Here is an 11,939-nt window from a genome sequence, read left to right as displayed (position 1 = left end):
AATGGCCAGCCTTCAGGCAGCCCGGCTCACACCAGGGCAGAGCAGGAGGAGAGGAAGAGGAGCAAGCGGAGGCTGCCTGCCCCTCATTTGGCACCCCCCCACCCCGTCTCATTAGGAGGAGCTGTTCCTTCTGTGTATCTGTGACACACATGCGCCCCGGGATAAGGACCGGAGATGGTCACGGAGGCCCATGCTTGTTTTCCAAACCAGTCCAAAGGAATAAACAACAATTAGCAGTTGAACACCGCGACCCCAGTCCGGCTAGGCAAAAACCAGCCAGGTGGCGGGCCTGAGAGGGTGGGGCGTGGGGGTGCATTCTGGCTGGAGGGCTCTCCGATGGCCCTAGACCGCCTACAGGGGTGAAGGGATTAGGGGGCTTAAAGTCCCATATTTAGCCAGGGGATGAAGAGATTATAGCTTGCGAGCTAATGCTGAGGGGTAAGAGCCAATCAGAGATGGCTTCCTAAAGATGAGGGGTGGGGGTGGGGGTCAGATGGAACCATTTGGGGAGGGGCTTCATGAATGGCCCAGAGAAGATGGGTGGGGGGAGACGGGACCTCTCTCCGGGCTGAAAAGCCAATGCTTCGTGGAAGAAGGAAGGTGTGAGCCACCCAAAAACTGCACAGCAGGAACTGCCTTCCAGCACAACCAGGCTAGCAAAGTGGGCCACTGGGCAACTCCTCACCTCCAGTGAGCCTGGATGCCATCTCCCAATGCTCTTCCTGACTGGTGAGTAATTTCATCTGGGATGGAAGACCAGGTGGACGTGCTTCCCCGGCACTAAAGGATCTATCTGTGGCCCCAGCCAATGGCCACGAGGCTGCTTGGCAGCTCCCCCAAGATGCCATGCGGCAGCAGGGACTGAGTCCCACCACCACCACCACCACCACCAAGGAGAGCAGCACTGATCGATTCCACCAGAAGCAGCTCCTGGAGGGGTTCCGACAACAGCCTCTCCCTCCGGGCTTGGGGGCTTTGTGCCAGAGGGCGCCAGCATGGCAGGCTTTGTGAGGCTCCTGGTGTCCGGAGCGGAGCGGATGGTGTCCCGCTTCTTCAAGACCGAGCAGGAGGAGGCGGTGGAAGCCCCCAGTTTCTTCCTGGAGGCACCCCGGACGGAGAAGCTGCTGGAGCAAGGAGCGCTGGGGGGCTTGAGGTACGGCCTGGGCTCCATGCAGGGCTGGCGGGCCCACATGGAAGATGCCCACACGGCCCAGCTGCAGCTGCCCGGCGCCCTGGCCGGCTGGGCCTTCTTTGCCGTGTACGACGGGCACGCAGGCAGCACGGTGGCCCACTTCTGCGCCCAGCACTTGCTCGGGCACGTGCTGGAGGCCGCGGCCTTGTCGGGCCCCGCGGAGGAGGAGGACCCCCAGGCCGTGAAGGAGGCCCTGCGCCAGGCCTTCCTGGCCCTCGACACGCGCATGCAGGCCCTGTCGCAGGCGGAGGCGTGGGAGCGGGCGGGGTCCACAGCCGTGGCCGTCTTGCTCTCCCCGCGCCACTTCTACTTCGCCAACCTGGGCGACTCCAGGGCGCTGCTGTGCCGCTCGGCCACCGTCGCCTTCTCCACCCAAGACCACAAGCCCAGCAAGCCGCGGGAGCGCGAGCGCATCGAGGACGCGGGCGGCACCGTGACGCTGCAGCGGGTCAACGGCTCCCTGGCCGTCTCCCGCGCCCTGGGCGACTTTGACTACAAGGCCGTGGCCTGGCGGGGCCAAACCGAGCAGCTGGTCTCGCCCGAGCCCGAGGTGGAGCAACTGGCCCGCTGCCCGGCCAACGACGAGTTCTTGGTGCTGGCCTGCGATGGGGTGTGGGACACCTTTGACAACTCGGGGCTGTGTGCGTTCGTGCACTCCCGCCTGTCCCTCTCCGGAGACCCGCAAGATGTGTGTGAGCGTCTGCTTGACGCCTGTCTCTACAAGGTGAGTGCCTCCTGCTGCCCAAGGTGCCCTGGAGAGGGGGAAGGAGTGGAAGGGGAAACCCTTCCGCTTTGGGCACAGCTGGTAGCCAAGTCTCAACAGCACATGCGGAAGAAATACATCCCGGCCTCCTCCACACTCCTGCCTTCCTCTGTTGCTTCTCCCTTGAGCCTATTTCCAGACAGCATCTTCTCCTGCTTGTACAGCACCAGGAGGCTGGGACCTCTGGCAGCCAGGCACACAGCGGTGGGGCTATAAACAAAGAAGCACACAATGTAGGACCCTCCCTCCCTCCCTTTGATGTAGGAGGAGAGCTGGTCTGGTGGTGGCAGCCAGCAGCAGACCAGTTGTTCCCTTAGCTAAGCAGGGTCCACCCTGGTTGCATATGAAGGGGAGACTAGAAGTGTGAGCCCTGCAAGATCTTCCCCTTCGTAGGGGATGAAGCCACTCTGGGAAGGGCAGAAGGTTCCAAGCACAAGCTAGTCGCCTGCGGCTGACTCTCGGTTCTGTCTGCAGGGCAGCCGTGACAATATGACCTGCATCGTGGTGTGCTTCCCAGCTGCCCCTGGAGTCTCCCAAGAGGCCTTGCAAAAGGAGCGTGAGCTGGACGCTTACCTGGAGGAGAGGGTGGCAGGTGAGGATGGCATCCAGGCTCCATCGCCAGGGCAGGCTGAGAGGCCTTACGGGCCGCAGGAAGGTACTGTAGGCTAGGGTTCCTAACCTGGAGTCCCCAGGTGTTGCTGGACTACCACTCCCATCACCCCCAGCCACAACAGCCTTTGGATGATGGGGATTGTAGTCCAACCACATCTGGCGGCCCAGGGTTGGGACCATGCATGGAAGGAGGAAGGGAGGCGGCATCGGGCTGAAAGACAGGCCGTCGACTCAGGCCTCTCTCGCGCCATTTGGTTTGCTTGCAGCACTTTCGGTCTAGCAGCTTTTCTGAGGTAACCCTTGCAAAGGTGCGGAGGACTGGCTGATGCAGCTCAGGTTCTGCACAGCTCCCGCCAAGGGGTCTCAGCTGAGGTCTGCACGGCAGTGGTGGCTGTGCAAGGCTGGTGCCAACTGGCACGCAGAAGGGCTGAGCTCTGTTAGAGGGGGCTCGGTTTTGATCATTCGGACTCAGCTCTTGGGCAGCTCCATTGATAAGAGAATGGTTCTGCAGAGCCAAAGATGAAACTATGAGGGAAACTGGGAGTTGGTGGGGTTTTTTGGGGGGGGGCCGTGGGGCAGCAAGTCCGTTGCGGAATCAGTGGAGGCATGGAAGAGGTCCAGATGCCAGGCGGTGACCAGCCTCCTTTGCTTCCTCGTGCCAGAGATTTACGATGAACTGCTGCAGCAGGAAGAGGGTCCCAGCCTCATTGGCGTGTTCCAGAGTCTGGCCACGGATGTGAACCCCAGCCTTCCTCCTGGGGGAGGCCTGGCTAGCAAGTAAGTGCAAGCCCCTTCTCCCCAGGAGTGAATTCTCCATACACCCACAGGCGGGGCTCTAATTCAGCCCCCGCAATGCATTCCTTAAAAACAAACATACATCGGGGGCAGAGGTGTGTGACTTGATAAGTCCACAGGGCTGGGGGAAGGAAAGCCCCTTGCTTTCCCGGGAATTGGCCCAAACACACAATTAACATATGGAGGAGAGCTGGTCTCCTGGTAGCAGCAAGCCTGACTGGTCCCCTTAGCTAAGCAGGGTCCTCCCTGGTTGCATTTGAATGGGAGACCACATGTGAGCACTGGAAGATATTCCCCCACTCGGGAGATGGAGCCGCTCTGGGAAGAGCAGAAGGTTCCCAGTTCCCTCCCTGGCAGCATCTCCAAGAGAGGCCTGAGAGAGACTCCTGCCCGCCACCTTGGAGAAGCCGCTGCCAATCTGTGCAGACAATACTGAGCTGGATAGACCAATGGTCTGACTCGGTAGAAGGCAGCTTCCTACATTCCTATGTAGCTCTTTCCACCAAATTGCAGTACAGGTCCTGCGCTGCCTGGAAGTCAAACCCCCTAGCCTGACCCTGCCTGCTCCCTAATCCCAGATCTGTTCCTGTGGATGCTCAGTTGTTGTGGGGAAAGCACTCTGCCTATGCTCAAGGCCCTCTCTCCTGGGTTGCCAGCGTGAGGACTAAGAACGGGAAGAGGAGCTTGGCGGAGCACCGGCTGGGTTGCCAACTGCCAATCTTGTTCTCTTTGCAGGAGAGCGGTCATCATGGAGGCCTACGGCCGGGTGAAGCAGAGCCGTGGAGAGCAACAGCCCTCGGTGAGAGAAGCCGCAGCCGCTCCCTCAGCGGGCGTTTGAGGAGGCAGGAAATGTGCAGCCCTTCATCCCTACCTTGCCTCGCATCACTCCTTCTCTCCCAATAACTTTCCATTCCGGACACGCTTGAAAAATCCTGCTGCTTTCTTCTTCTGTTGCAGGCCGCTAGTACTTCTCCCTCTGGTTGAGCACTGGGCAGGTGGAGTCCGTGCCCTCTCCCAGCTCCGGCCGTAGGAGCAGAGCCCCTCGAAATTCCTGGCAGTGAGGTGGTGGAATCCGGACACCTGCCTCCATCCAAAAGGAAAACGGCAAGCCAAGAGCCAGGCCGCATTACAAGGGGGCTGGGCTGCCCCTTTCATTCCGAATGGTCACACTTAGCTGCCTTTTGGTTTGCTTGCTCAACAGTCTGCTCAAGCATAAAGAGACCCCACTGAATGTCGCAAAAGATCCCACGGCAGTAGCGGCTCCTCCTAACCAGCCCGGGGGAGGGGGCAAACGAGGCGGAGCTGCTAGGAAGCAAAGGCAGCTGTGCCTCGTTTGGCCACCCCCCCGGGCTCGTTAGCACAGCTAATGTGTGCAGTACCACCCCCTGGTACAGTTGCAGGGGCTCTACCTGACAAATGGCCAGCCTGCAGGCAGTGCAGCTCTCATTAATGCTGGGGTGGGGCAGGATGGGAGAAAAGGGGCACATCTGGAGCTGCTGGGAACCAGAGGTCGCTGGGCCTCATTTGCCGCCCCCCCCAGCCCCCCCCCCCCGCTCCTTAGGACAAGCCACTACTGTGCCATCACCAAGGGAAATGGTTATGTCCGTTGATGCTTGGATGGTTTCCTGTTTCTTCCACGCAGACCCTTTTGATTTGCAAAGTTCCTTCCCGTCCTGACAAGGATCGAGGCAGGCTCCAGTTATGTCCCTGGCACACAAGTGGCACAGAAACCCGGAGCGGCTTGCCAAAGGCTGCACCAGGAACCCCTGTTCAGAATCAGAGCCAGCGTCACAGAGCTGCTGCAGCCAGGGGGCCCTCAGGGGGCCCCTGAGCCCACCTCTGTGCCCACAGTCTCTGGCTGGCAGCAGCACCCAAGTCTGCGGGGCTGGGGGAGGCTGAAATCTGGAGCCTGCCCTGGTGACTTAGGAAGCTGCCTCAATCAGATCCTTGGTCTGTTTAGCTCAGTCACTGGCTGGCAGCCACTCTCCAAGGCCTCAGGGTCTTTCCCCGGAGGTGCTGCCAGCAGGATCGTCGAACCTGGGACCTTCTGCATGTCAAGTGGGTGCTCCGACATTAGATGCTCCCTCCCTCATGTGTGACTGGTGAGGAGGTGCAACTTCATTTCTGAACTGAAAACCCGCTTGGGAATCACATGGACTCTGAAATGGCTGGGCTTCTCCCTCACTCGGATGTGTGGCAGGCAGCCGATTGTGGCTGCTGCTCCGGGTGGCACAGGAGGAACTCTGCACATGCTCAGAGGTCCATTCCTTATTATTAACTCTTGGGTTCTACTAGAGCAAAGCCGTGGTCTTGTGGAACTGCCCCCTGTTGTGCTCAGCTCTGAGTCTGGGTGCTGGCTACTGCACACCGGTTCAGAAATTAGTTCTCCCAGGATCCCCTTGTAGCTTCCTGATGTTGTCTTCTGCATAACCCTCCTTCCTTGTCTGGGGAAGTTGTTGTTTTTATGAATATACTCAGAACATGCTTCAGTGCAGCTCCGTTCCCTTATATTTAAGTCTCGGGAACACCTGGATTGTCTCTGACCTTCTTCTTCCTCTCTTTCATATAGTCTCTGTCCTCCAGAATTTCCCTTGTGCCTGTGGAGTTTAACCTCTAAATTCTGTGGCTGCGCTGATGGTGTAATCGGCATGAGCCTGTCTTGGTTTTGCATATTTTACTTCAGTGTGATGGTATTCAGATTGCACTGTGCTGTGCCAAGATCTCCACCCGCTTTACTGCTTGGATTTGTTTATCTCAGAAATTGGTCTAGTTCCCCTAATGAAATGATTGTGTCCATACATACACTGCCCAGCAGCATAATAAAATGTGGCTTTTTGTTTGCTTTCTTAATCACCATTTGTTTGGAAATATTAACACGTGGTCACAGAATGGGGGAGAGCAAATAAGGGAAGATGGCGGGGGGGAGGGATCACACGGAGGGCTAGCAGACGTGGCTTCAGTTGCCTAGGTTAGACCTTATTTTATAAACCTAGCTTTATTTTAAGGAAACGGATCTTAGTTCAGAGTCCTGTGAAAACACTCTGCACATGCTCAGAGGTTATTAGTTCCTGGGTCATTAGTTAATTCCACGGCTGAGGGCCAAACCATACATTATGACTCTTTGCACTGAAAATGGGTGTTGGGGGGTGGGTAGGGCTGAAGGCCGTCCTGCCTATTTCTAAATTCCCAGCATATCCTGACCTCTGCACGGCTCCCGGCTGGATGCAGTTGTGCAGGTTGTGTGCAATCCGTGGGGAAACCCCTTTGCCTCCCTCCTTGCAAGGGGATATGCTTCTCACCTTTGTCTCTTGTGAATTGGACTAGCTTTCCTGCATTGCTTTCCAGGTGTTCCTTTAAAGGCTGCTGCTATTTGCACATTAGGGCAGCAGAGAGATCATTGTGGTGATATCACACCCAGGCGTCTGTGACTGCCTGCCCCTCCCATCCACGGGCACAAAGTTAGTTCCTAGTTATGCACAAACTATTTAAGGGTTGGGGAAACCACCAGCTGCTGCTTTTGCTATAAGAAGCTGCTGCCTTATGCCGAATCAGACCCTCCTTGAGCCATCCAGCTCACTATTATCCACACTAAGGCGCTTCCCATGGGGATGACTAGGGCATTCAGGCGCCTCCTGGGGAGCTGCTGAGTGGGTGTGCTCCCGATGCGTGGCCAGCTGTGAGCAGAGGTGCACCTAATGGAACCTGGACCTAAAGGCCACCCCCCCCCCGAAAATTAATCATCATGATGCTTGGTTGGGTGACCACACCACCAGGACAGACTAAAGAGGATTTGGGCGGGGCAGGGGCTTTGGAGGCCCTGGACTTTGGCCCTGAAGTCCAGGACTAAGAGCACCTCTGGCTGTGAGTGTGAAACATGGAGGTGGGAGCTTGTTTGTGTGCTAAGCCCTGGCTGAAGGAATAATCCACATTTTCACTCATTCTTTCCCAAACTAGATGCTAAAGCCCCATCCTTTTCCACAGCTCCACCATAAATGAACATGCAAATTCTTGATCTGGAAGGCCTTCCTTGTCATCTGAAATCGGCGGGCTTAATTAGTGGTTAAGCGAAAGGCACTCTCACTCTGCAGGTGCTCAGAGGTTATACGGCATCACATGTCCAGGACTGTGTGCCTCAGCGGACTCTAGTCCAAGCTGCTTCAGGTGTGGGGATGCTGCTCAGTGCTGGAACTGGCGAGGGTGGGTGGGTGGGTGGGTGGAGAAGGAGGCCTCTCTCTGCTTGTTTTGCTGACTTAACCTTGTCACGGGTCTGCTAATGGTTCACAAGGGGTTGGGAGCTGTCCCCTCTTGCTGGCCCGGCCACTGCTTCCACTTGGTGCAGGAGGCTGGGGACTGGGAGAGGCCTCCCCCTCCCCTGAAGCTGAAGCCTATCCCCCCTCCCTCTCTCACTCGGGCCAGCATCGCCTCCTACCTTCCTGTCTTCAGACCTTTCCAAGCCCCAGAAAGCAAGGTAAGAGCACTATTCTCTCTTATGGAGAACCAAGACTCAAGGTGCCCAGGAACTTCACGTAAAACCGTCTTCCTCATCCCAACAGCCCTGTAAGGTAGGACTGCCACTCCTGGACAGGCCTGCCCATTCTCTGCGTAATCTGGGGAGGCTTTTCTTTAGCCTCCCCGCTGCCATCTACTGAGGTTAGGAGGCAAATGAGTGAGGACTGGAGCACCCTGACTTTGGAACACTCTCCCCAGTCTGTGTGCCGCTGGTGGCACCTTCTCTTACAAATGCCAGGCTGCCGGCAGGCACTACATGGCTTTCTTTGTCCCAGCCTTTTCATGAGGGGTCCCTGGGCTGCCTTTAGCTGCTGTGCCTGCTTCAGTCTTTTAGGGCTGGGTGGCTGCTTTGACAGGTTGTCTCAGTCTTAACCTTGGGATTTCTTTTCACCCCCAAAGTTAACACCTATCTAGTAGGTTTTGTTTAAAAAAATGTTTCATTGGTTTAAAACTGTAATGCACCTTGAAAATTATTTAGTTATTAATTATTGATGATGATGATGATGCCTTTTTACAGTGGGCTTTACTCAGAGCAGCTCACAACATAAGCATGAATCAATGAATAACAAAAATAGCAACCAAGTGAAAACAGCAGCAGTCAGATGATTCAAAAGATGGGAGACCAATGTCTCAGTTAAATAAACCTCCGTATTGCAAATGGAAGATTCAGACCAGCCATTCCCCTGTTCATGCTCAGTCCCTGCCAGGAGCGGCTTGGCCTAATAAGCGGGGCGGGGGGGGGAGCCAAATGAGGCACAGCCCCCTTGTTCCTGGCAGCTCTGGTTGCCCCTCTCTCTCCTGCCCTGGCATTAATTAGAGCTGTGCTGTCTGCAGACTGGCCACTCATCAGGTAGCCTTAAAGTCAGGTAGAGCTGCTTGCAGGCTGGCCATTTGTCAGGTAGAGCGGTGTGAGTTCAGCCCACACCGTTCTACCTGACAAATGAGCAGCCTGCAGACATTGCAGCTCTCATTTATACCAGGGTGGGGCAGAACACAGAGCAACCAGAGCTGCTGGGGACCAGAAGCAGCTGCCCCTCATTTGGCACCCCACTGGCTTGCTAGGACCAGCCACTACTGGCCACTGCTGGTCGCGGGACCTTTTCCTGCCAATGTAGATCCAAATCCCTTCTTTTATGGTTGCCCTTTTCTCATTCTTTGATGAAATTATCGTTTATTGCTGGGGGGAAATCTGCCTCCTGCAGCACTCACACACCCTGACAGCATGCTCATTGGGATACAAGTACTTTTGAGTTTGGCATTTAAATTCACAAAAGCCACTAGTCCACAAGCATTTTTAGATGCCTGCCAGTCCATGCAGGTTAATAATTTGTGTCCAAATATGAAAAAGAAGCTTTTTAAAAAGTTGTGTTGTTTTTCTTTTAAGAAAAGCATGCATCTGCAAGCCTACCCCCAAACCCCACGCCACCTCTGACAATGCCCTGATGTTTGGTGACCCTCTTGTATTTCCTCGGAGGCTGAAGAGTCCTCCTCTCCAGACCTGCAGCAAGCTTGCCCCCCCCCCGCTCACATTTATTTCACAGGGGTGAGCCGGAGTGGCCTGTGGGATTATCCCGCAAAGGTTATCCTGGAGTCAGCAGCAGCAGGGCGTGCACCATGCACTGAATGGACAGGCTCTGAGCTCCTCAGGCCGCGGACGTGAGGCCAGGCACACCGGCTGGCGTAGTCCCTCTGTCCAACTCCGAGCACACGGGAAGATATGGAAGCTCTATCCGTTGTCTCCCCACATGAGTGCCGTGGGGCAGAAGAGCTTGCAGGCCAGAGCATGCCTGGCGTCCAGGCAGGGGTGAGCCCTGGCGGTACCCCTCGTATTAGCAATGTAAGCCTTGGGGGGGGGGGACTATAGCCCCAGCCTCAGCAACCACCCAAGGAATGTCTCAGGCTGGCGGCAGGTCTTGCTGGAATGCCTGCTTTGCAAGAGGGAGTGAGGTCCCCAGAGATCAAGGCTGATTCCCACACAGCTCCCTTCTTGCGCAAGTCCCCACACAAGCAGGCACCCCGGCTGCCGCCGTTGGAAGCAGGCTCTGATCCAGCCCCGAGGTGGTGGCAAAACCCTCACCCTCGCTCCAGCCATGGCTCACCCATGTAGGCGCCTGTTTGTGGAAGTGTCCTGTGTCACTCAAAGGCTTGCTTGCACCTGTGCCATAACAAACTGGCCTGTGTTATCTTCTGGAGCCGGCGTCAGGCCGGAGCGTGGGGTCTGCTCTGGTTTTTACTAGAATAACCTTGAAGGACACCAGCCAGAGGAGCCAGCTGCAAAATGGGGGCTGAGTGGGGGAGCCAATGACCTTCTGCACCCCATGAGCCATAAAGCGGGATGGCCTACACACATAGGAAGCTGCCATAGACTGAGTCAGACCCTTGGACCATCTAGCTTATTGTCTACACAGACTGGCAGCGGCTTCTCCAAGGTTGCATGCAGCAGGAGTCTCTCTCAGCCCTCTCTTGGAGATGCTGCCAGGGAGGGAACTTGGAACCTTCTGCTCTTCCCAGAGCGGCTCCATCCCCTAAGAGGGGAAGATCTTACACACTTCTAGTCTCCCCTTCATATGCAACCAGGGCAGACCCTGCTTAGCTAAAGGGACCAGTCATGCTTGCTACCACCAGACCAGCTCTCCGCTCCATATACAAGGACAAATCCATATCTGAGCAACTATGGATCAGAGGTTCTAATTTGGAGTTGGTGGGGAGAAACCTTTTGATTGCTGGTGATATTGTCCCATGACTGGGAGTCAAAAGCTCTTGCCCTCTCCTGCAAATTGTCACCCAGTGACCCTCCTGCAGATCCTCATCCACCTTCTGAATACTCTGACCCTAAAGTGCGTCCCTGAAGTGTCTGGAGCAGAGATCTTCGGGGGGGGGGTGCAGCCCCTGGCTCCTGCCAGTTTTCAGAGCCTCCTCCAGCCGGGGTCCAGGGGCTGCACCTTCAACTATCTCTTCTCCAGATGCTTCAGGAACGCACTGTAGGGTCAGAGTAATCAGAAGGAGCGACTTTGCTCTCTTAAACATGTCTTTCTTCATGCAGAGGAACATGGAGCAAGACTGACCGGGGGAGGGGGGGGGTTGACCTTGTGCTGATGATACCTTGTTTTGTGCTTATCCAAACACCATGGCTAGTTGGGACCTGTTCCCCACTTCCTCCAGTCTGGAGAGAGAGAGAGAGAGATGGGCACGCCCCCTTCTTCCCTTCCAAAGACAGCAGATTTCGAAAGGCACCCAATCATAGCAACAACGGCTACCAGCAGCAAGGTGGGGCTGGAGTGTTCTTGCAGGGCTCCTGTTCATTCCTGCTGCTGCTGCTGGGTTTGCCCAGGAGAGAAGAGCCCCCCCCTCCCTCGGATTCTTCTGTCCCGTGACTAAGATGTGTCAGTTTCACACTCCATCCCCTTTACAGTCACCCAAAGTCTTGCCACCAGAGGGGCACCAGCGGGGTAATTTCGGAGCCTGGACTTAAAGGCCCTTGGGGGACCCCCCCACACACACCACAAGTTAAGCATCATTTTTTAAACACAGAGGCTCTTCAGGGCACGAACCACACCACCTAGGACAGACTAAAGAGGACTTGGAGGCCCCCGGGGTGTGTGTGGAGCCACCTAATAGCACAGCGGGGAAATGGCTTGACTTAGCCATCCAGAGGTTGCCAGTTCGAATCCCCGCTGGTATGTTCCCCAGACTATGGGAAACACCTCTATCGGGCAGCAGCAGCAACATAGGAAGATGCTGAAAGGCATCATCTCATCCTGCGTGGGAGGAGGCCATGGTCAACCCCTCCTGCGTTCTACCAAAGACAACCACAGGCTCTGTGGGTGCCAGGAGTCGACACTGACTCGACGGCACAACTTTACCTTTACTTAGGGGGTATGGAGGCCCTGGAATTTGGCCCCAAAGTCCAAGGGTAAGAGCACCTCTGCTTGCCACTAACTTGCCCCCCCCATCCCATCCCATCTCATCTCATATTTATAGCCCACTTTCCCACAATAAAATGTAGACTGCTGGGGAGGAGCCATCGCTCAGGGGGGAGCCTGCTTGGCAAGCAGAAGGCCCCCAGGT

General features: G+C 56.1%; 1 protein-coding gene across 2 annotated transcripts; it reads left to right on the top strand.

The window, feature by feature from the left end:
- The first annotated feature begins 516 nt into the window (after positions 1–516).
- PPM1N (protein phosphatase, Mg2+/Mn2+ dependent 1N (putative)) lies at positions 517–6,212 on the top strand. Of its 2 annotated transcripts, XM_053268094.1 has the most exons (5): positions 517–1,916; positions 2,430–2,547; positions 3,230–3,344; positions 4,098–4,161; positions 4,320–6,212. In XM_053268094.1, the coding sequence occupies exons 1-5, from the start codon at positions 996–998 to the stop codon at positions 4,344–4,346; spliced, it is 1,245 nt and encodes a 414-aa protein (XP_053124069.1). In that variant the 5' UTR covers positions 517–995; the 3' UTR covers positions 4,347–6,212. The 2 variants fall into 2 exon arrangements, with proteins under 2 accessions (XP_053124069.1, XP_053124068.1); XM_053268093.1 differs by having other exon boundaries at positions 518–1,916; positions 4,098–6,212.
- The last annotated feature ends 5,727 nt before the right edge of the window (positions 6,213–11,939 follow it).

This window comes from Hemicordylus capensis, chromosome 7 (genome assembly GCF_027244095.1).
Source record: "Hemicordylus capensis ecotype Gifberg chromosome 7, rHemCap1.1.pri, whole genome shotgun sequence".
Lineage (NCBI taxonomy): Eukaryota > Metazoa > Chordata > Lepidosauria > Squamata > Cordylidae > Hemicordylus > Hemicordylus capensis.
Note: the sequence above shows the minus strand (reverse complement) of the source record. Positions and strands in the feature narration are given on the sequence as shown.

Bases quoted from the DNA above. Each gene is read 5' to 3' on its own strand.
- PPM1N (XM_053268093.1), top strand. From the start codon at position 996: ATGGCAGGCTTTGTGAGGCTCCTGGTGTCCGGAGCGGAGCGGATGGTG. The intron at 1,917-2,429 runs GTGAGTGCCTCC...TTCTGTCTGCAG, and splicing joins TTGACGCCTGTCTCTACAAG to GGCAGCCGTGACAATATGAC. The intron at 2,548-3,229 runs GTGAGGATGGCA...TCCTCGTGCCAG, and splicing joins CCTGGAGGAGAGGGTGGCAG to AGATTTACGATGAACTGCTG.